The 25,472-nt window shown below is 38.8% G+C and overlaps 1 protein-coding gene across 4 annotated transcripts in view; it reads right to left on the bottom strand.

The window, feature by feature from the left end:
• Positions 1–25,472, bottom strand: part of MAP3K20 (mitogen-activated protein kinase kinase kinase 20) — a 92,048-nt gene that overhangs the window by 55,652 nt on the left and 10,924 nt on the right. For all 4 annotated transcript variants that reach the window (XR_007778021.1, XM_050977090.1, XM_030241035.2 and 1 more), the window contains exons 3-7: positions 6,979–7,066; positions 2,719–2,820; positions 1,886–1,951; positions 904–932; positions 649–786 (exon numbers count right to left, since the gene is read on the bottom strand). Coding sequence is in view for 3 of the 4 variants with exons in the window: in XM_050977090.1 (XP_050833047.1) it covers positions 649–786; positions 904–932; positions 1,886–1,951; positions 2,719–2,820; positions 6,979–7,066 (423 nt within the window). In the remaining variant the exon portion in view is untranslated. The remainder of the gene's footprint in view (positions 1–648; positions 787–903; positions 933–1,885; positions 1,952–2,718; positions 2,821–6,978; positions 7,067–25,472) is intronic.

Below are 25,472 nucleotides of genomic sequence, written 5' to 3'. Positions count from 1 at the left end.
TGATGTGACCAGTGGGGCTATTTCTAGCCTACTTTGTATTGCAGAGCAAAACTAAATTAGAGTTTAGCTGTGGACAGAGTAAAGTAATTCACATTACCGAATCTGAAAACCTGACATTCTTATGAACTATAACTGATTCCTCACCCTTCAGCAAAGCAGTGCTGGGCTTCTGTATTTTCAGATTGAGTCTATTCTCACAGATAGTGACAGCAGTGTCGTTTAAACAATTGAGTATAGAGCAGCTGCTTTTTAATAAAAATCAGTGACACTCTATTTTGGGGAAAGTGGAATGCTCATGTTACCCCCCCGCCTATTACAAGACAAGCTTTTTCTCTTTGGTTCCACAAAAAAACCCCACAATCAGAGATTCATGATGCTTTCAGTCACTCCTGAAAGCCTTTGGACATATGCTGAATAATTGTGGCACTTCCTCCACTGGCATGCTGCTAATCTAATCAGATGCTACTAAACATGCAAGATACTATGTTCTTCCTATCATTTTCAAGCATATAATTATAAAGGATGGGTCAGTCTTAGAAGGAGCTGTGGCATTTCTTGTTGTTCTTATTGAGAATTGCTGCAGTTGCAGCAGGTGAATTCTGTCACACTGACAAACTGCCACAAGGCACAGCGAGATGAGGCACTCACCACTCCATATGAGTACGTGTCACATGTTTCAGACACTGGAAGACTCTGAATAACTTCTGGGGCCATCCATGGGAAAGTGCCCACTAATGACATGTGTGTCGTATGGGAGTGGAATCTTGAGGCACCAAAATCACAGATCTGGCAAAAATAAAGAAAATATTAAACTGATATTATGAGTATTGACCTCATTCATCAGACATGGAAACAGCCAGTCAAGCAGCAGCATCCCTCTATAAATAATTAAAGTGCTCATACCTTTAACACACCATCAGCAGCTATAACAACTGAAAATGAAAAAACAAAAGGTTACAAAAATGCAAAAAGCAAGCCCAATACATTTTTACAGCAAAATACTTCATTTTTCAATAAGAAAATGACCCTAAGGTGAGCCAGATCTGAATGTGCACACCTGTCCTGGTTTCATTGAGAAGCTGACAGAACATCTGCTGAATACCTGCAACCCTCTGAACAAATGCAAAACCTTTCAGGCCTTACTGAGTTAAAAGACAGCAACACAGATGAACTTCATTCTTCCCAGTACAGTTAGGTTTAACAAGAAGCTCTCTAGCAGAGTCATTAATAAAAGGAGAAAACCTACAACCGAGGTGAGAGAGACCTATATGTTTCTTGACTATTATGCATCATTGAAATCTGTGCATTATTAAAATCTGTGCCTCTCCTATCCCACCACTAGTAGTAGAAGTTTCATCTAAAAGGCAACGTTCAGCGAATTTCAGAAACGACTGTCAACTGCTAAGTACAGACTACACTGAATGTGTATGACTCAAAAGCCTGAATATCTGTCAAACCTCAAAAAAAGCCACAATAAAGACAAGATTTTCTGATAAGAAATAATAGGCCTTATCCAATCTATTGTGTCTGGTGTCTGCCAGCCTTTCCTGGTACTCAACTTTTCCAAATAGAAAAAAGAAGTAAGGAGTACCCAGGCAGTATCTGAAAGTATCATTAACTTTCTTGGCCAATCATGGCCAGCAAGACACAAGTTGAAAGAGTTCTCCACATTGCTCTAGATGATGCCAGGTCTGTAATGAACTTCAGACAGGCTCGGGATGGGGAGGAGGGAACAAGCTTTTCTGTGTCTCAACAAGTGCAGCTTTGATGACAACCAAGGCAGCAGTTAGGCATTCTGCTTGTTCACAAAACTCAGGCATGGATTTAAATGCCATATTAATGGGTAACAGTAAATGCAGAGCGTTTCAGAGTTTTGCTACTTTACCATTCCTGGACTTCAGGTCCCTGTGGATAACTTTGACTGGAGCTTCCATGTGTAAATAGTGCATTCCTACACAAAACAAAGGAACAATCTAGTTAGTCAGGCTGAGCAGGGCCATCAAGTTTCTGCAGTCATGATTCCTGGTTCCCACAAGTTGTACTCATTACAAGTTGCCATACCTGTGTGCCATATTGACGTGCTTAAGGAGAACCAAAGCTTCCCATAATCTTCTCTGAGTAAAAAGCACTAACCAAAGCTCACTCTTATCTCTCAGAGCATCTATTTGGCTATGCTAATGGTTTTTAACATCATACATAGTTATTTTCTCTAACTATATAGTTAAGGAGGTGTCTACACAATTAAGCCAGATATGAATTTACTTTTTTTTCATTAGTTTACACTAATTCTTGTGTGGTCAGTCACAGAGAACACAAAGAATGGAACAGCTTATTCTACATTATTATATGAAGAGTTTTGGTATGTTTGCTGAGAATAAGTCCTTAGCTTCTTTAAATGCCCCAAATCAAATCAGATATAAGGGCAATTATGCACTTTACCTCATAATTACAGTACATCAGCAAACTATTCTCTTGGGACTTAGGAGCACACCAGAACTGGCTCACAGAAGCCATTTTCACTCCAGAGTATTTTTTTGATTCATAATAAACAAGGAACATATTAAAAAGAACAACGAATGGGTTTTGCTTTTTTTATTTATATATGTTTGCTTGGTTTTATTACCATCTCAATAAAGTAGACTAGGAAAGCTTTCCTGACTAAGGAAGCTGTATGTTTGCTGGCTCTGTAGGGCAGTATATGCCACTCTTCTTGCTTACCTTTAGCTATGTCAGTGGCCCAGGTCATGATATGATCCATATCCATCTCTTCACTTTTGTTACTATTAATGTAATCAAACAGTGAGCCAGCAGAAGCATACTCTGTTAAAAAAACAAAAAACAAAAAACAAGACATTTAAAAATATTGCACCTAACTTGAAAGACATAATAGAAATTCTACCAGTTCCAGAAAGCAGTCCTCTGGCTTAATGACAAAGAATTTGGGTTCAACAGCCTAATATTATTACCAGTACAGTAAGAGAGTTTATCTGATTATCCCAATGCAGACATAAGCTACTACTAACAAAAAATGAAAAAACAAACAAAAAAGTGTAATCTTATAGAAAAACAAGCATTAAAATGAAAAAGCATTAGAAAGGTCTGGCATCAAGAAAGATCAGGCGAAGCAGTTCAAATTCCAGAGTAAAATGTTGTGCAAGCTCCTTGTTCAGGACAAGCAGATGTTTCTCTTAATTTCCCATAACTATACCTACAGAATCCCACAGCAGGATTCTGGGGTACAAACAAGGGCATTCAGGGCCCACTGGTGTTTGGAACTGTGGCAGATGAAATCCAGTCTGACTGCCAGAGTTGTGAGGCTTAAAGCAGGGAAAACAAGCTACCTAGCCCTATACATATTTAGGTGTGAAACTGGAGACAACTCAAATCTCTACAGTATCACTTTCATATAACCTAAAATTCTTACTTTTTTAAACAGTGAATTAACTACATTTGATCAAAGAACAATTAACAGATGAGTTTGGTGGTATCAGATTCATCTTACTGGGGAGGACACTCCCCACTGGTAAGCAGTACTGAGTATAAATTATGCCCCATAACAAAACATAATTTTTAATTTAATTTTTTTTTAAGTAAAGCCACATGCTAAATATATAATGTTTTGTTACAAAGAAAGAGTTTGCAAGTTGAAAGTTTCCTGTTTCCCCATGGAGAAACAAAACAGCAGATCAAATCATTTGTTCATGAAAAAAAGAAGGAAGAAACCAGAAGTCTAACCCTGTGATAAGCAGGATAGATTTCCTTGTGCTGCAGGTCATCTACAGCAGTTTAAAGCCTGTAGCTCTTCTGCTAAGTATTTATTAATATGAAATATTAACAGAAATAAGCTTTATCTTATTAAGAATTCATTCATGTTTCACCAAAAACACAACAGGAGGTTCATAAGATGAAACAGCTGATACATTTTCTTTTATCTGTTTGCAACGACAGGGCAGGCAGATGCCACCCAGCGCAGGGGGATACAAGGAGCCTTTTGTCCCTCTCTCCCAAGGCTATTCAGTGTGCTTCTCAGGCAGAATTTAGAACCTATCTAGAAGACTCTCTAAATCTTCATATTATTTCAAAGCAGCCACAAAATTATTGCCTTTAAGACTATATCAAATGTATCTGAATTTTGTTAATAATAAAATTAATCAATTATAGATACATGATAGTGTAAATGCATACCAAAATTTCTATTGTTCCTAACCAAAGAAATCAAAAACACTTGGAGATCACTGTGTGGTGAAGGAAACTGAGACCAAACTGAATCTGCAGCCTAGAATGTGACAGGTCAGATGGGAAGACTCCAGTGCTAAATGAAAGAGGGAGAAAATAGCAAGTCTTTTGAAAGTAAACACTCAAGTGGCAAGTTAGCTTTGGATCACTGCTGTACAACCTCTCACTGAAAGGACAGACATGTTGCTTCTGATGTCACCGAGAGAGGAGTAAGCTGCTGACCCACACATTTCCACAATTAAAACAGAAGCTTTTTTTACCCATGATGTCATCATCTGTCTTATAAATGGATTCTTCAGGAACAGGTTGGCTGCATGCTTTGCATGCCTTTACAATGCATAATTTGATCCATCAGGGTCAGGGGACAACTCAGCTCCTTCAGCCCTTTGCCACTTTGTGTGAACAGAGGCAAGTCAGCTTCAATCAACTAAGTCCCACTGTTAGTATTTCTCCCATATACTTATGGTGCCACAGATATTTACTAAGAGCTTGTGGATTTGGAAAGCATATTGCAAGGACAACGTTTTGTAAATAATGGAAAAGAAATATCTGCTTTAAAAAGAAAAGCTCTGATTGCCTTACTGGACCCACCCTGTGATGCTGTGACAGACGTATGGTTCTGTGCATTGGGGGCACAAGCTCTGAGAACCTTTTGGGATGAGGCAGCTGTGGCCAAAAGCCATATCTGAAAGCTACATATAGAGACTGCTGCTGACAGAGTCAGCAATGGCCAGGAACATCTAGAATGACAAGACATCAGCTCACCAGGCAGCAGGATGAGCTGGAACACTGACATACATCCTAGGAGGAAAACATTTTTCTAACTCCAGCTGTAGCCCTTCTCAATGAACTTTTCAATAATCCTACATGAGACATTACATGCAGCTAATGCTCAGTACATGCCAGTACTTGGCTGAATGCTCTCATCTCCATCACTCTGAAGAAACATTAATTTCTCAAGATATTTTTCTTATTTGGGATTTTCTCTCTCAAGAAATGAATCTCTTACTAAACACAGGATTGTCTGCAACACTGAAGGCCATCCAGAAGATCACAAAGTGAAAATCCCTCTAAAAGACATTTGAAGTGTAATTAACATTCTTTTATCAGTGTCCATTTTCTCATTTGAAAATGCTGTGGGGAAATGGAGCCTTGCCTCCATTCCAATCCACAGGACTCCAGTCTCCTTAGAAGTTGCACAGAGAATTAACAGTTTGCTAAAAAATTCCCAAACCTCCTTCTTCTTTAACCAGATCTGATCAGAGTTCCCTGTGGAACAAAGCTGTTGAACTACACACTGTAGTCTCTGTCTCACAGGCAGTTAAAGAGCCCCCATTCTCAACAGCACAGTAAATTACATTAGTTGCTGTCTGTCCTGTGACTGGTAAGCAGGACATATGTCCTCCAAACACTGACCTCTTGTGAGACCAAGCTGAGGTCTTCTGATCTAGACATCATCCCAGGTCATTGATTATACCTCACCTTTGCTACTCTGCTTGCTGGTTTACACTTATATTAAAAAGGATACTAAAATTACATTACTTGATTTATTAGCTTTCTATTAATTTTATTGCTTCCAGAAGGAATTCAAATTCCTGTCTATATGCCATCATCAATGCATTTCTAAGTGGTGCAGACTGTGGTCACCCCATGCACCTCTGGAATGCTGTCTGCCACACCATGACCTCCAGCAGGCTGATACTCCTGGAGTAAGCAAAGCTCCCCACGCCCTGAAATGTGTTGCATTTCGGATTACACTGCCATCTGCTGTGATAAGTAGAAGTCTAAGAGGCAGGTAGAAATAACTGAATTTTCACAAGTTCTGACCACCAACCAACAAAAACCTGACTAGCAGTGACTCAAACTGGTGTTAGATTGTGCCACATGCAAAAGACATTGAGCATTGAAAGTTACAGACATGCCAAAACATGCCTCCTAATCCACACTTTCATGGGTTTTATCTCTCCAAACATTTCTTTGAGCAGTTGGGAAATTGCTTTCAGTTTACTTCCTACTCCTATCTTATGTAGTTTGTCCTGTACAGGAAAGGGAGAAAATTCTATATCTGGACCATCTCCCAAGATAAGAGCAGGAAGCTAAAACAGTGACAGAAAAAAAAAAAAACCAAAAAAAACCAAAACAACAAAATACCCCAACAATACCACAAAAACCAACTTCCGCATAATTCTAGGACTATCAAAACAAACAAAACCTAGTTTCCAATGAATATAGGGAGTTGTCCTACAATGCCTATTAACCCTTGACTCTATTTCAAACTCTTCCCATTGTGAACCTCACAATGCAAACTCTCCTACTTTCATTGCAGGCAGAACTCATGGGGCAGCTTTGCTCTGAGCAGACACCCAGCCCGCCTTCCTCACAGAACCAGCCAGAACTTCATATCATGAAAACCTCTACTTTTGTGACACACCAATTAGAATGGGAAAGCAATTCTCCAAACAGGGTAAAAGAACACAAAAGAAAGGGCTGTTAAAAGGACTCCTGTATTTGTGCACTAAGAACACCCTAGGCCTCACTTGCCTCATGCTGCCTCCAGCTATGCTCCCAGCCTGGATCCCACCTCCAATACTCCCAATTACATTGAGGCAGGTAGTGCCAAGCACTCTTAACATTTAAAGACCAGAACAATTAGAGAAACACTGTAATTGGGTAACACTGGAGATAACCTTGTAACATTGTAGCTTTACAGAGTCAATAAAAAGGTCAGACAAAAATCCTTACCTGTAACTATGCCATAATTTGGAGGTTCAATGACAGCTCCATAGAACTGAATGATGTTTTTGTGACTGAGCACACTGAGTATTTCTGCCTGTTGAAAACAAACAAATAAACAAACAAGTTAGACAATTCAGAATGGGTCATTTACTATAAAAGCTTATTTCATACCCCACTGGGTATACACATATACAGCATATAATATACATATACATATATATATATATATATATATATATAAGCATACACAGCTAGGAAAGACTGTTCACAAATGCCTGGCATTTGAAAACCTAGCGAGAGAGTTTGGCAGATAAATGTTTTGTATGTTTGGGGGTGGGAAAAATAAATCTGAGACTGTTCTTTCATGGCCAAGGCACTGATGTAAGAAGGTAAGTCTTTGGAAAAACTGAAGACCTTGGAAAACTTTGTTCCAAGAAAGATCTGGGATTTTTGGCAGAGCAGCAGCAGTCCGATCCAGAATTTGTGTTTATGAACAAAGTACCATGGGTCCAGCGAGTCCAGCACCCCAGGCACTTACAGCATAGCAGGCACACAGAGCTCCATCCAATGTTTACTGGAAATGTGGAATTTCCAGGCATGCGCTGTGGAGTCTGATTAAATACACAGAGCAAGCGTGCTTGAGATTGCCAAATACCCAGCAATGCAGCTGAAACTACTCCTCAAAGCACACTACAGATGTTTGGCAATTCTGGATAAATGTACAAAACCTTCAAATTCCACTTGAACAATGCTGCTGGGTTTGAGCAAGAGACTGCAAGACAATGAGACTGTATCCACAGAAATTAACACATATAAGCCCTGAAGTTTTTGAGAAAAAGGTCAGGTATTTCCAGGAAGGTGTCTCAACAGTTTCACCTCTGCAGTGTATCAAAACAAATATTTAACAGATTTTAGACACATGTTTTTATACAAATACACAGATTATGCAAATACAGATATGTACTACTTTATATTTTTCCTCACAGTAATGCCTTAAGACTTCGAGATTATGTTAACTCTGTACCAGGCAAGAGCATCCAACAAAAACAAGATCACAATTAACTCCTCAGAATTTTTCAAAAGTATTTGACAGATCCCTTGATTTGCAGTGGGAGTGCTGCTGTTTGCCCACAGGTGAGTCTTCACACATGTTCTCAGAAAGCTGTCAATTAATTTATTTTGTGGACTTGTAGGTAAGTAAGTCAGTCTGCAGTACAATTTGCTGAAAACAGCATACATTTTAAAAGTTAATTTTCTGGTATTGTGAAAAAATGTTACTCACTTGATGGTAATATTGTTTTTCTTGCTGAGCAGGCTAAGCAGCATGAAAGGTTAGTGTAACCCAAGTCAAGCTCAAAGCTATAGTTAAGATTTAATTGCATATGTGTAAATGTCTGAGCATTAGCTAAAGGTCTTCAAAACTGTGTTGAGGCTACTCAAAAAAGTCTTTAAGCAACAACAGCAAAAAATTGAGTCATCTAATGCCTTTATCTGTAATTATGAACATTAGCACATGTATCATGGTGCCACCTATAAATCATAGGCCAAACAAATACTGGCTTGCTATAGCTCTAAATTTATTAGAATAGAAGTAGCTGATGTACTATGGGTTTCTGCATAAAAACTTCTATAGCCTCCCTGTTTGCAGTCAATCTAAAAGACCACAAAATAATTTAAATGGCAGCTATGTAAGCAAATGTGAAAATATTCGCCTGCAGGCAAACAGCAACACTCAAGACTCAGCCAGTCAAGGAATCTGCCAGCAGAAGGAGCTCTGCCCTACAACTGCAACCCCACCATCCTCCCAAGACAAGGAACTCTTGCAGCAGCAGAAGCATGAACTGTACCTCCAACCTCCTTCCCGAGGCTGGAAGATGCAGGTGACCACTGAGTCGATCGAATCTCCATCTCAGGAACTTTTGTATTTTGTTTGTATATTCCTTAGGAAACATTCAATTGGGCATTCAATTCTCTAATTCCTGCCAGATTACCAGGAGACCTCACTGTCCTTGACTGCCTAGCTGCATGTTCTGACATGAGACAGGAATAATACAAACAGCTACAAAAACTAAACCACCTTTTCATTAACACCTTGGTAAGAGGAATGGAATAAAACCATCTTCTTCTGAAGTACTTACCATGTCTTCAAAGCTATGAGCACACCATCTGCTGTGGTGTTTACAACACAAGTACTTCAACAGATCATTAGAATTTAATTGATAGGTCTCATATTTATTTTTCCAATGGTATAATATATTTAGGTCCTGGCTATAAAACAAGTATTTGGTGAATCTTTTCGGAGAATGATTAAAAATGCCCCATGATTAACAAATCCAAGTTCCATAGCTCCCTATCCCACCACAACTATGTGCAGAACCCAGTGACTGCTCTCCATCTCACACAAGATGCTGCTGGATCCAGTAAAAGTCCATCAGAATCAGTAGACAACAGGAGGGGCTGCACTGCAGCAAACCCCAGACCAACCAATCACCCTGTGCTACCATGACAGGGGCTGCAATCAAAATATGAGTATCAAGCCAAGAAGACGAGTACTTCACTGCCACAGGCACAGACACACAGTGCTTTTATCACTTGGAAATGCAAAAAAATATTTTTAAGGTTATCTTATTTATGTTATATACACAAAGATCACATTGCAGAACTACAAAAAAATGCTGTGTCAACCACAGCTAATACCATCACCTTCACATTGATGTTCATACTCTAATCTGGGATTTAACAGATACCAAAGCAGGCTTCCATCTAAGAAATCCAGAGAAGCACCTTCTAATTTGCCACAGATATGACAATGAAAAAGTGTGGGGTAAAAAAATTTCCAACTTTTCCTAAGGACCATTATATCACAAAGAAATCCTCTCTAAATACTTTTAATCACTATGCTGTTGTTAGCACTAGCGATTCTAGACTATTCCTTTCATGTTTTGTTCTCTTCTGCTGCTGTGATCAGCTGTGAACTGCATTAGCCATTATTCCTTACAGTCAGAACCACATGCAAGCCAGTCCATATCTTTGAAGCTTTTGTACTATCTTTGACAAGAAGGTGCCGTGCTTCAATGAAAATTATTTTCAGATAGCAAATTACAAAGTGGTGGTTAAAGACTGGTATTTCAAAGGTCTCTTAGATACTAACAAGAATATTTAGAATCACCTTTAAGCATCAAAACTGTACTTTAATCCAAAATTTCTAAATGCTTGGAAGAAAACCCTGTCATGCATCTACCTGCCTACAAGCTGTTGAAGAAGTCAGCCCTCGCTGGCTTGGGCATGACACTCTTCTCAGTAAATCTGCCATCTATCTTATGCAAGCTAAATGAGCACCACTTCCTAAACAGTGATGACAAGCAACAAGTATTCAACTACTTCATTGCATTAGTTTTTTGTGTGAAAGAGAGATTTTTTTTTAAAGGTTGGATTGAAGCAGAACTAATGGAGTTCAGCTGAACGAAAGACATCCAAACACATTAATACAAACTCCCTGGACATAACATAAAGACAGACACACAAGGTAACTGCAACAGAGTTGAATATTATGCTTAGTACCATGATAAACTTAGTAACAGCCTGTTACTGACCATCAAACTATGCTAAAATTGTTCATACTGCACTTACATCACAGGTATGGATGAAATTATGTCCCTCTCTTGAGTCCTGCTGAAGGGATTACAGACTACACACCATTTCTTGAAGGCTAAGGGATTCAGATTTCTAAACAAACCTAATCCACTGCTTACATAATTCAAATACCACAAAATCCAAGGTCAGAACAAATTACATTGAAAACTTTTTCATTTAATTCTCACTTACCGGCTTACTGTAAATCAAGCCAATTCATAAAACAATCACAGTGTAAGAGTTTGAAATTGAGGTAATCCCTAAGTGTACAAACAGTGTAATTGTGTCCTCTGAACCATGGTATGGATCACAGTGTTTAACAGGTAATTTGATTTTATGCCTGTTTAATCTCTACTTACTGATATATGTGAAAATGACAGTTACACCATCTAAGACTGACATCACCCTAGAGCTGCTTGTAGACCCATTAGTACTGCTCTTAACCTTGTAGTACAAACACCCATGCAAGAATAACCATATCTTCAGGTGTTTCAGCAGGTAAAAACAAAGTCCTTCTCCACATCTTGTCTGTGTTCAGCAATAGCTGGACAGAAACCACAAATACAAATTCTAACCACAGCCAGGAGCAGATGAGGGGACAAAGCAAGCTGCCTGGGCAGCGTGGTCTCATTAAGAGCAGCACAAGCCTGAGCTCACCAGGATGACCCAAGCCCTCACTTGTTTTTGCTCTGTCTTTTACCAGTGCAGCAAAAGCAGCAAGTGCAGTTCAGCTCCGATGAGGGCTTCAAGGCTGGTGCTGACTGCAGATGCGGGCAGTGGCCACCTGATGCTGAGCTGGCATTACTTGGGAATCAGACACGGCCACATCGTCAGATCTTTAATTGCAGCCGCAAAGACAGTAAGGATGTGGACAGAGGCACTTTGCATACAGCTGTGTTGTTGCTTGCCAGATACTCATAGCAGCTGCAGCTGCTCTTCTTAGAGCTCCCTATCCCAAGGCAGTTAAAGTTAGCAAAGACCAAACAACTCAGCATATTTTAGTTACTCTGGTTCTCCTTGGAAATATATTAGAAATTTGTTACACTCACACTTGTAGTCAAGAGAAGTGATCAAGGGTTTGGGCAGTCTGCTCCAGCAGCACAGCTGGAACTGTAAAAGGACATCTGTTTGCAGAGTTCTTCAGTATCAAAAGGCTTTTTTTGCATGAGTCCAGACAAACTGAGCCAAAGCAACTCAACCACCACTTCTTCCAGGTGCCTTTGGAATAGCTGAGTGAAAAGTAAAGTATCTTTCCACCCTGGTCTGAGTACACTGTTTTAGGATTAACACAGGAAATAACTGCAGCCCCTTGTGAGACCATTGCGTCACCTGTTAGTAAATCAGGGAGCCACACAGCAAGTGGCACCTACATTCCATGCAAATTTACTGAGTTGTACATGGTCAGCTATTTAATCTGATTAATACAACTTCCTTTACTGCCTTATAATATATATTATTACACTGTGCAAAAGTTTGGCTATTTAATTTTCCAGAGAATTGTGTGCCATGTTTATTAAGGAGTTATTTAGACCCACTTAAGGCAGCTTTGGAAAGATATATTTTTCTTAAGTCTTGTAGAATTTTAAAGGCTTTGACCTTTGTGATGTTCTTGGGAGAGCTGCAACTTAGCTACTCTCAGGGGATTTTACAGTCTAATACAAGGGCAGCTGGAAGAGAACAGCTGATGCTTCAGTAAAGTAATTTCTATTAGTGAAAACCACATACAAAAAAGATACAGAACGCTAACACATATAAATCCCACACCTTTATTTCTAGACTCCTGCTCCGAAATATATCCAGTCTATGTCCATTTCCAGTGTCTCATGAATCCTTTCCTGTGAATTCACTGATGTCTAATAAAGGATGACACCTCTTATATCATCAGTTTCTCTAGGTGAACAAGCCCAAAATATCATTTTACAGATGAATTAAAAACACAGTCAGCATCTGTCACTGCTAACAAATTATCTTCTCAATATGCAATAAAGGGATACTTAGGGAATTTCAGAAACATAAAATTATTACCAAGAATTATATAGCAGTGATGTTAAGTAATTATTACAGTTTTGAACACAGAAAAGAAAATTATGCAGATACAAAATAGAACTATAGGACTTTGCCTACTGATTTGTCTGTTCCCATAAAGTTTTCTAAAGAAAAAAATACAAACAAGAATTTTGTGCTTTGGGGGCCCAACTAACAGTCAAAGGATACTGATTGCCCAGTTCAGAGTATTTTTGTTAAACCTACTAAACAGTCTTTAATACTAACAACGCGAGAGAAAAATCACATGGACATGGCAAAGCCAAAGAATCCTCAATGAGATTTTTTACCTGCAAATAAGAAGTTACCAAGTGCTTCAATGGGTGTACTCCCAGCATACATTTGCTACCATCTCTTCCCACAGGCAATCATAGTTTTAAAACTATGGCTGGCATGGCACTTAAAGCTGTACGAGCTTGGGCTTCTTTTCTAGTATTCATTTAGATGACAACTTATCCCAAAAAAAAAGCTGCTTTCTACAGGCCATTTACATGTTAAAACTGTCAGCACTTATGCCTCACAACACAGCCTCTATACTCAGGCTGTATTAGGAAACAGTATCCTGTTTCTTAAACCACACAGAAAAGAGTTAAATTACATTCTCAGATTGATGTCACCAGCATTTCTGTAAATAACAGAATTAAATTCTCCTAAGTACATCTACAATGACATACAAAATTTGTACTTTGAAGCATTTTGATTGAGCAAATCTTTCAAAGCATCAAATCTGCATCCAAAATTATTTCCTACACTGTTACAAATCCCAGAGACTAAAAGTGGAAATGTACAGGAAACTAATAAATTCCTATTACTGTATAATCATTTTACCATTATTTTAAATCCACTGGTGTATATCACCAAAAAAAAAAAAAAAACCTCATTTTTGGAGACACTGTAATAGAACCACACACTTTAAATACCTTGTATTGATTCTAAGGTTACAATCTTAAAGAAAGTAAAAGCACATTACCAAGAGAGCTCATTTCTGTTAAACTATCATAATACACCACAGATAAGCAATATGGACATAATTTTATTCTGTTCTACACTCATCCCATCTTATAAAATTTACTTTAAAAATCAATTTGCATCCTGCAATACCCTAGGATTTGTAAGTAGTAGAATGTATTGGATATTGAGCATTTGAAAATAAAACTGAGTTTTATAATCTAGTATAGTTCTTTATAGCAACCTTGGCACAGAACTTGGTATGTTATGGATAATTTGAAGCCTAGAGAATTAAAAGTAGTAGCTAGCAAATTCAGAATGTATCTGTCAAAACACTGCAATGGCTTGCTCAGCCCATGAAAAGCAGGCTGGTCCCTCTAAAAGTCACAGGGGCTTTGTCCTTGGGATGTGGCAGCAGACCCTCTGCCTTGTGCAGTAAGAGGGAATGAGATCAAGCTAACTGGCTCAATCCTCCCTCTGACCTCCATCAGTACAATGACCATGTGGAGCCCACACAGCACTAAATAAGAAATTGCAGGATCATGGTGTTTTCCTGCCAAGGAGGGTTAAAAATGTGATGTGAGAGAAGAGGCTGCTAGCAGATTGACAAAACTAAGCAGAAGCACTTTCTGCAGAAAATCCTTAGAGACTGGTTAGTAAGCTTGAAAAAATTCTATGTTACATTTACACTGCCATTTACAAAAAAATCCAAATAAACAAAACACATAAACAAAGTTTATGGAAAAGTAAACTCATTTTTCAGACAGATTTCAAGTAGAAATACACCCAAAGGACTGTTACATTTTGCAGCATACAACGTGGGACTGTATGAGCATTTAATAAAAGGTATCTGAAAAAGGCAGATCTGTCAAGAACAAGTTTAGTTTCACTACTGTTATTCACATAAGCAAAACCATTCAAAACATGCATAAAATATGTATTTGTACTGGTGTAAGAGTTTAGAAATGAGCAATGTCTACAATATTTGTAATTTTTAATTCAGGCAGATTTGGAGTACTGAGCTGCCTCCAGCTGCAAAGCAACACCGGGAACTGAGTAGAAACAACAGATGAGTGGACTAAACAGCAGGGCTGAAATACCTGAGCTCCCATAGAGCTCTTTATTTTCAGCAATCATAATTTCTCTTTTCAGTGTTGGGAAATTTTCCAAGTTACTCACAATCACTTTGAAGACAAACTGGCTTTGACTATGGAGAACATTAACAAAATCCTCAACATTCCTAAAATACAACAGAATAACAAAACCTGAAACTTTGACTCCTGGCATACTCCCCAGGTGAGAAGATATCATGGCTAATATGCAACACAGGGATCATTCCAGACCCAAGAAATTGAAAAATATCCAAGGAAATGATTTCTGAGATCAAAGTCACTGTAGGTTTCGTGAGCACCTTGCTGGAAAGGCATTTTGGTATGAAAGTTATGGGCAAAACTAATCCACTCTCCAAGAGCCATGGCCATACATATGTAACTAGAGCAGTGATTTTTCTGAGCTCTGCAGGGTATCTGTAAGGAATCTCAACAAGACAATCTAGAACAAGTCAAACCTCATTGTACAGTGGCTTTTGCTGAGCAATTAGCATAGACTGCCACAGAGCCAGCAACAGCTGTACTTATGCATCCTGATCCACACCTCTAAAGCAGCTATGATCCTTACAATGAAGTATTTTTCCATCTTAACCATGAAAACTGTAATTTAACCACAGGGAAAAAAACCTAGCATGTTCTTGATGAACACTCACTTAAAGCCTGTCTTAGAATGGATAAATCAAACCTACTATAGATAATGACAGGGACAACACTTGATGGGAATCCCTCTTATTGGAATCCTATTAAATGTTATAATTCCTGAAAATGTAACTCAACCAGGCAGCTTGAGCTCACCCTTATGAAAGAAAACCCACTTCACAAGATGTGTTACCTGTTATATGTTAACAGCACACCACAAGGTTTTCTTTTCCACATGGGCTGCTAGAGCTCTGCCCAAGGCTCTCCCCAGCTGTCACTCAAAACTGAGCTGCCCTGCAGAAAAGGTATGAATAGTTCCCTACCTGGAGTCCATCTAACTTAGAAAAGCTTTCAAAACAGAAATTACAGCTGTGACCAGCAGCCAGAAAAAGAAAGCAAACTAGTTGCCAACTACAGATGTTGGCACTTTGCTGAAGTGAATGAGAGTCTTCCACACATGAGAGGCATTTTTCTGTGACTTTTACCTATCCCAAAGCACAACCTCACAAATCTGAGTTTTTCAGGAAAATGAGCTGTCACCATTATTTGAATGACACACATCATGGTTTTCTGTGAAACTGTCCAAAACATCCAACATGAATCCTGGTGAATTCTACCTGCTTTTCAGAGAAGTCACTCTTCTTTGTCAAAGACTGAAAATTTTATTTTACTTAGAAACTTGGTTCAAATGCTACTTCTATTGGGTAGCAATGTAAAAAAATAACCACCACAAACAAACAAAAAAAACCCCACCAAAAACAAAACAAAACATCTAGACAAAACTCATCAAATTTTAAGCTTTCATCTTTATGAAACATGGACTCAGTGTTTATTTTGGGATTCTTCATGCTGCCTTTATGGTAGCTCAATCTTTTTTCCATTAGAACTAAAAAATTTAGAGTAAAACAATGGCTAAGATAAAAACCTTGGAGAAAACCCAGCAATATTTTAAAAATGCTTTTAGTGTCACACATCAACATTTATTAGTATTACTCTACTACATATTTTTGACATGAAACTTCAGCTTTTCCCTTAGTTTTCTGCGATGAATTTCTTGTACATAGAACTCCCTATCTTATCTGTCTTTATAGCTCCTGGCTTACACAGATATGGCAGAAACAACTATTCAACTTCTAATTCTTGTTCTATAGGAATACAAGTGGACAGCCTCAAAGTACATTTTTAGAAAGTTAATAACTTGAATACCAGTATCTCTGAACTCTGCAGAACGTGGAAATCAGAAGAACCTATCTAGAAGAGTGAGACTACAGACTAACCTACAAGGGCAGTTGCTTTGAGTCCTGCAGACCTACAAGGACCAGAGAACAAGGGGTCTTGTACCACTACAAGATATCAAATTAAGTCAAAAGTCTCTTTTCTCATTGTTCTTCTCCATTGAAACAACAATATCTCTAGTCAAATTATGGAAGAACATCCAGAGGTACTGTAAGCACCACCCATGTCTGTACTTACTAATACGAGAGGAACATCACACATAATTAATGGGGAATGAATAACATTTACAAGGCCAGTTACAAAATGAAGATCATCTATTCTGTGGTTACAAAACCACTGACATGCACTAATTCCTCCATCACCTTGCACTGTGCTTGCTGAGGACCTGCAATAAATGAAGCAAAGAGGAAGTAGGATTTGTATATATTTATATGGTACCGCAGGAACTTCCAGGACCACGGTCTCATGCAGAGTCCAACAAAACCTCTCTCCTGGGCTGTACCTAAAGAGCTGAAAAGAAGGCATTATGCTGCAGCTAATGACAATTCCAATCTGAACCTGAGTGCAGCAGAGAGAATTTGCATCTCTTCCTATTCCAGCAATGCCTGTAGTCTTTGCATAACTACTGATTTATGCTCCAAGCATGACAAGGATTAGATTAGCAAAGTTCAGTACAATGAACTGAGCTCACAAGCTGGATCCAGGGCCCAGAAACTCTGATGATGTTTTGGTGGCACAAAGTCTGCAGCAGGTCCTTTGGTGCAGAAGAATACCAGCATCACATATACCACAGCTTCCCATTTTCCAGTGCCAGACACACCCAAACCCTTGCCTAAGAAACTGACTCTTACCAAGAATCAAACACAAGCTGATGTAATTTTCCATGCCACTTTCAGATCAAGCAAGGCTGGAATGACTTCAAGCATTCTCCTTCAACCAAGAAAACCATCCTCTAGTAAAGCTTTGCTGCCTGAGACACAAGTCTCTAGAAGACACAGCAAGAACTCTTTCCCACCCTGTCACAGCTGTCTGGCTATGCGACATTTCCCTTCCCTTTCTACATGTGCTGCTACTGTGCTGTGCACTTTACTTGCAACTCCACTGGCCTCCTAAGGGTATTTACTTCTAGGAGACAATTCCCTTATTCAGGGAAGAGAGGGAGAAAAAGGACTAGAGAAACATTCCTCTTCTTTTCAAGAAGAGTTAGCGGTACCTCACGATTGGTATACAGTCTTACTATACAGAGGGTTTGGCTGATTCCCTGTATGCAGAAGGCTGCCATAATCCTCCTGCCTTTTTTTCCTTCTGGAGTTTGAATTGTTCCACTTTGAAGAGTTTTAAGATCTCTCCTCAAGGTCAATTTTATCAATTATCTCTGTCTATCCAAATCTGGATATAATTACTGTAGTTAGCTCTGAGGGGAGAATGAAACCATTTTGAGGTCATTATTATGCAGGGCAAGTGTGATGGTCTTGCATATTACTGCAAACCTTGCAAATATTATTTTTAAATATTTAAACCATTAATTAGTCCATATTGTATCCTCAGGGACAGCACAAGAGATCTTAAGCCTTTAGAAGTGTCCTGCATCTTTTCATGTGTCCTCACTGTTTAGTTTAGACTAACATACCTTTATTATTGTGTATGTACAAAAAGAAACCACAAGGTGTAATAGTCTTTTGAAAATATTGCTTTTTTGTTCAAAGTCTCAACTGAATTCAGAATTTTCATGGATTGAAGTAAATGGTGGTGTTAGAAAGATACAAAAGTTTTAGAATTCAGACTGCAATTCTTCCAAATGTATGTTTTAAGACATGCAGTTTCTTTAAAATGTGAAGAAGCAAAATTCCTCATAAAAGCTGTGTACACGGAGGGGTTTTCACAACAATGAACAGCCTAATCAGGGTGAAGAATCCTCAACTGAAAGCTCACAAAGAAATCCCTCTATCCTTTCTCCATTTTTTCAATTCTACTTTTCTCGATAGGGGTGTCTCACCAGAGAACCTGAAGAGTGAAAGATTTAAGTATAGGACTGAAATCCATCAAACCCAGGCTTGTGGTCCAAACCCAAGCAGCTGTCAAGCCCAGAGACAGGAATGTATGCTCACTTCTGCCTAATAAAATTTGAATCAAACACTTTGCATCTGATTCTCCATGTGAGCTTTTATGCAAACTTCTAAAGTGCAAGGAATCCTGGGGTGGAAGAGCTATTCTGAGAGCTTTCACATAGTTCATGTAATTAGGGAAACCACTTCCTTTGATTGTAAGTGTTCAAAACAGCTGAATTTCTCCTTTCAAAGGACTCTGTGATTTGGGTCATCTCTTTTACTTGCTCTTTTATGTTTCTCAAGATGAGAGGTGAGACTGTAAAGCACATTATTTAGAAAAAAAAAAGATTCCACTTTTTGTTTTAGGGATTGAACTCTGACTATTCAAACGCTTGTCATTTGGAAATCTATCTTTCTTTCCCTCCCCCTGTTTCCTTCCTTTTCTGATAAGCTCTTCAGTGGCTCAAGCGAGTATAGCCCAAAATGCCAATTTAAACCTAAGGGAAAGCTGAAATAGGGTACATAAAGGAAAAGGGACTCTCATTTTCCTTTGTGTGGCTGTGGTTGAATATGTAATTATAGAGGAGCTGTAGCTGCAGGATCTCAGTCCCCATGTCAGATTTACCTTTTAAATGGTTCTAAACATTGACCAAGCAAAAAGGCAGAAATACAGATTTTTAAAAGACAAACAAAGCAGCTGCCCTGCCCTTTGAAGTGGGTTTGCAGGTTCTTCGTTTCTCAAAAAGGGAGCTCAGGTCACAGTTTCAAGGCAATGACCGTGTCACCAGAGCTAACAGCTGATGCCAATGTTGCTACAGAATCAAGTGTCACTGGCCCTGAATTTCTTGAGTCAGGCACCCTGTTAGTGCTGTTACTTCACATTCATCTCACTAACAGCTGAAACAGGCGGTGAATATCTTGCTTCTCACAGTATAGTGCAGAATCATACGAGTGAGAAGGCAGGAGATGTCTTACTGCAGGTTTCAAATTTATTAAGTAAAAATAGAATGCTTGTTGATCCTAGGAGGACTGAACTTTATTCCCACTCAGTGAAAAATTGCAGGACTCCTTCCAGAATTCTAGCACTTACAGGGAATCGGTCTGCAATGGGAACAGAGTAAACCACTCAGAACACAGTGCCAGAAACCACGTTACTGCCAACTTCTGCACTTCTGCACAGGACAGATGAGACACTGGCTTGGAGAGATGTCTTTACAATAAAGACTTTGGTACAAATACAAAAACAACCGAGAACCCGAAAGTTAAAAGCAGAACTCCAAAATGTGTGGTCCTTTTGAGTGGGGTCTGGATCTTGCATTTGCCTTTAGGGCTCTCACAAATTCTTACAGGGGTAACAGCAAGGCAACATCCAAAAGAAAGAGAAATTCAGCATCTCCAAATTGTAGCCATCTGTTGCCCCACATTTTTATCACACACAGCACCCTCAGCATACAGACACATATCACAGATAAGTCAAAATGCCTTTTCCTTGGTTTAGGAGATTAAAAGTACACAGTTCACAAAGATGAAGACCCACCAAGCACTACTTATAAGCCTTCATGTTTCAAAGGTTTGCCTCAAATGCATCTAACATTACTAAAATTAAAGCGATTTCTGCACCTTTTCCCCCCTCTAATTTCACATAGGTATGCATGACATTTTCTCAGCTGTATGATTCTTCCAAGAGGAAAAGATAACCTCTCAGTAAATGTCACTCATTTGCTCGAGGGTGCAACAACTAGCCAATTTTAGCAAGTTTCCAGAACAATCTACTCATCTCTCCTGTGCTACCTCTGCCAGATAATAATTTGCAGAGTACCTCAGCTTTCACTAAAAGGCTGCCACCCGCCCAGCCTGCATGCCTGTCTTTTGGTTACCCCACCTTCCAAGAGCAACTTGGTACAAGCAACTGCATCTCATCTTCTGGTGTCTACCAAGAGCTTCCTCACCTCTCCTACAACAGCTCAAGGGATTTTACCACCCATGCTTATTTTTGATGTGGCTACTGGCAAATCAGGTACACAAATACAATACACAAAACCCACAGCTGTTTGATCAGTCATGTATATCATAACCCAATTTTTTCTCCCTCGCCTCCACCATTTAGCCACTAGAAACCTCAATTTTCTGGAGTTTTGGAGTAATAAAAATAAGCAACCAGAGGCAGAAGATAAGTGGATAGTTGTGTGGCCCTGTTCCCCTTCAATGACATCCAAGGGCCAGGCCCTATTTTGCCAAGGAGGTACACCCATAGGGGGCCCCTCCTGAGTACAAGACACTCAGTTTCCCTGTGCAGCTGACCTTCTTAAACAGAAATTATGCAGAATGCAGATTCTCTAAACATTAGTCTAATAAACAAACATGTATTTGCAACTAGGATTCTTCCCCAGTCGTTGAATTGCAACAGATGAAACATTTAAAAAGAGAAGCAGAGCAGTCTGGAGGCAGCTGGATCAGAAGCACAGCTCTGTGTTTGCCCTTGCTGGCCTCATCTCCCTGGTGTGTGAGTGCAATTAACTGAGTATAAGAGAAAGAGTTAATGTTGAAGCTGTTCTCTGGGCTCCTCTGCAGCCTCCAGCTAACATAAACACATCTGAATGTTTCCCTGGGACTGTTTATACTGTCCTCTTAAAAAGGAAACTTTCTCTATCAGCACCTTAGTGAGTGGAAATAGGTAAATATGAAATATCTTTTACAGTTTTAGTTGTTTAATTACAATTAAAAAGACTGATTTTGATGCTTGCATCCAAGTTAAGATATATTTTCTCTTTTCTTCAACTCTGTTTTCAGTGAAATCTTTTTCTCAGACCCTTACACAACTCACATGCAACCAGTTTAAAATTAGGGACTAAAAAACAAATTTTAAAAAAGGAAGTAAAGTAGGGCCTATCTAGCTCTATACAGCATTTTATTGCCCTCTTAAAAGCACAAAACACATTGTTCAAAATTCCATTGCCCCATGTCTGTGGCGGGTAGTTTGGGGACCCAGTCAGAGACTGCAGCCCCCGTGCTCAGCTTTGAACACTCCTGTGGAAAATGGCCCCCAGGAGATGAATGGTCCCAGACTCAGATCACATCAACTCCAGCACAGGTCTCTGACTTCATCTGAACCATCACACAGTGTGCAACAACCTAGAAACGGTGTCAGATTCCAACAGTACTTCCACTCACCTCAAGAGCTACTCTGGGATCCTCAGAAACAATTTGTCACTCCGTATGCTGCAGTCAGTGCAAGTTATTTAATCAGCATCCCCAGGAATTGCAACACCAACAAATTTCCATGTGGGTCACAGACATTTAAACTGTCAGCTGTCCCTCAAAGCATGTAAGACTCAAATATGCAATTGCTTATCATCTCTCAAGTTACCACTCACCTGTCATTGTGATTTTCTACTTGTAACACTGTTTTAAGAAAACATATTGTTAAATAAATGTCTACATAAGTCTAACTTAAACCAGTCCTCAATTGCTTGAGCCTGCAACAGCCTAAAACAGCACTCTGAGAAAAAAGGATTTCTTCTGTATCCATGAGATTTCCACAACAAAGCTTCAGGACAGCTTCAATCTCCAAAAATACCATTTTGCAGTTAATCACTTCAACAGAAGCTCAGGGTCAGAAAATGTCGTGGGAGGGGAAACAAAAGAGCTGCCATTTGATGACAAGGGTTGCTGGCATAAAAAAATAAGCAACATAACCTCTCTTCCAAATTATAAGTAACTGAGTGCATGCAAAAAGAAGACTGACACAGAAGAAACATATCTAGAGAAAAATTAAAATTAAAAAAAAAACAGGCAAAAACTCACATAGAAAAAGCCCAAAATAAAGAAACAAACAAACAAAATAAATCACCCTGGGAAAAATGCCCTTAATTGCAACTAAATATCTACTGGAAATGCGAACAGCCTACTGTCAAACAAAAACTTGCAATTGACAGAACAATTTTTAAGACAATGTGCCACAGAATAAAACTAATTACAAAAGTAAAGAATATTTAATAATATCCTAACAGGCTGCATGTTGTGGACAGCAAAGAGGATAAGAAAGAGTGTTTTCTAAACAATCAGACATTTTCTCCCTACTCTAAACAACATTTCTTCATAATTTATAGGAAACCAGCACAAAAACTTGTTCACTTGCAAATGTTTCACCTTCTGCAAAAAAAAAAAAGAAAAAAAAACCAAACCAAAAACAAACAAACACTGAAACTGAAGAGTAACTGGAGATAACTGAGATAAAAGGGTCCAAGAGATATCCTAGAGATATTTCTAACCCAGGGATCAGGCACTAAGTAATTTCCTGTGATTTAACCAAGTGAAGGAAGCTGTACCTACATTCCTAATGAGCAGCACATACAAGGTAATTTGACTTCTCACTTAAAAAGCTTAATCAAAAGGCAATTCAAAAGACAAGCAAAAGGAAGCAACAGACATACCTGGTGCATCTTAGCTTAACAATTTATCTGTTAATCAAATTTGTTTATGTAGCAACTGTTCAGCACTGGCCACCTTCAAGGGGACATGCACACTTGTCCCTTTACAATTTTAGTACAAAATCTAGTGGTCTGAACCACTGACAGTTACTATGTCTCAACTGATTCAAAATAACTTTTGAAGCCATATGCTGCCAGTGTGGGCCCTGACACAGCAGTATCACTGAAGCTGATGTCCATATCAAATTAACCCCAAAGTTGGCCTGATTTAAAAAACGTGTATATACAAGCCAGTGTAAGAATCTCAAGTTAAGCTGGTCAAAAAAAAAACCAGTAAACCACACAACTTGTACTACAAATACTTACTATTTAAATGAGGCAACTCTCAAATTGTTACTCATTTAATGAAAAACCTGGTATAAAAATGTTTAAATACATGAGTAAAAAAATCCACTACAATAAAATGTAGCAAAATACAGACAAATTCTTTTCTATTATTGATTCCTATGTTTCCAAGATGGTTTTAGGAGGGAGAAACATAGGAATGAAGTTTCTTAAAACAGACAAAATGAAACTAAAGCCTGCTCTAGGCAAGAATAATTGTATTCTGGCATCTTTCATTATACTGGTGTCTCCCAAATATGGGGTTTGGACAATATTTTGGTTTCAACACATATGCCACAACACAACACAGTCTTATCCAAAGCATCCACTAACAAAATCTCATGCAGTGACTTTCTTGATTCCTGGAAATATAACATTCATTTAGAAAACAAAGTCCTCCAGAAAATTACCCCTTGAATGAAAGCCAAGAATAGGGCAAATAAAGAATCAGTCAGATTCATTGCAGAAGTCTGTCCTATCCAGAATGATTTATTCTGCAAGATACAGAATACACAACAGCTGGAGTATCTGAGGCAATTTTGACAACTTCCAGTCTATAAACTCTAAGTAGCCTCTTGATACCTTTTGAGAATACCCTAGTCAGCACCAAGAGGAGTGCTCTAAGCCAATTCCTTTACCAAAATATATTAAAAAACCCAAACAGAAAACCTTGCAAAATAACCACTCTGTAAAACAGAAACTAAGACATTTTAAGATACTCCTCTGGTATAATAAATACAGTTTTATCTCCTTTTAGCAGCTAACACCACATAGCAATAAACCTGAAAAGAGGTTGTAGCCAGGTGATGGTCAGTCTCTTCTCCCAGCAATCAGCAATAGGACAAGAGGACAGAGACTTAAACTGCACCAGGGAAGGTTTAAGCTGGACATCAGGAAGAAGTTTTTCACAGAAAGGGTGACTGAGCATTGTAATGGGCTGCCATGGAGGTGGCATGGAGGGTGAAGTGACCACCAGATGTGGCAGTCAATGCCACGGTCTAGTTGACAAGGTGATGTTAGGTCATAGATTGGATTTGATGATTTAAAAGGTCTCATCCAATCTAGTTGATTCTGTGATTTTGTTTTTCTTTCAATGAATATGGAGCTGGATGGGTTCCTATGAGATCACTTACTGTGAACTTTGTAAATTTTCACTATAGGTGCAGATATCCCTGGAAAGTTCATATATTACATTCTTACCCCCTGTATAACTCCATACAGCACACTCTAAGTCCTCTCTCAGTGTTCATCACTCTCAATACTTGCTGACTCAGACCTGAGAACGGTTAGGGAGTAGAAGCTCCTAGAAAGAGCTAATAAAATATTAATAGAGCATTGAAATTGCCCTTCATTACAGCCAGAAGCCAGTGTAGAGAGCCATTCTAGGCTGGCACCAGAGCACCCATACCAGCTACAAGCTACAAAGAAAAAGAACATCCACTATTTTTAGTCCTGTCAGGGCTAAAGTATCAATTTCAGTTTGTTTTGTTTTGCTTTTACTCTGTTGTTTTCCTCTTGTTACTGTTGCAAATCATTGCCAGTCCTTACTCTCATGACCCACATAAAAATTATCACATGCTCTCTTTTAGCACTACAAACATGAATGAGGTAAGTCCAGTGACATGCATGTGATTATACTTAACTCATCCCCTTCAGAAGGTACAAGCCCGATCTATGCCTTCTGGACAGTCCTTTCCAGAAGTGGATCATAAAAATCAAAAAAGTGAACAAGCTGCATTATATGCCATATGAAAATTTTTATGAAGCATTAAAATATCCCCTAAAGCTTACAATACACATATTACACACAAAAACCCGAACAATATAAAATTAACTTCCATGGTAGTCAGACTCCAGGCAATACAGCGTCAAACACAGAGAAAGCATGTCTTTATTTCTGAGTCTCATAAAACTCAAATGCACAACTGAACAAAGCATGCATAGTTAATGCTGCTCAATTGAACTTCTTCTATCCACAAGTTAGTTCTGTTAGTTCACCAGAAACATTTAAGCATTTCCCAGTAACATTA

The sequence above is a fragment of the Serinus canaria genome, chromosome 7, assembly GCF_022539315.1.
Source record: "Serinus canaria isolate serCan28SL12 chromosome 7, serCan2020, whole genome shotgun sequence".
NCBI classification, from domain to species: Eukaryota; Metazoa; Chordata; class Aves; order Passeriformes; family Fringillidae; genus Serinus; species Serinus canaria.
The sequence above is the reverse complement of the archived record's forward strand: the minus strand, read 5'-3'. Positions and strand labels throughout refer to the sequence as shown.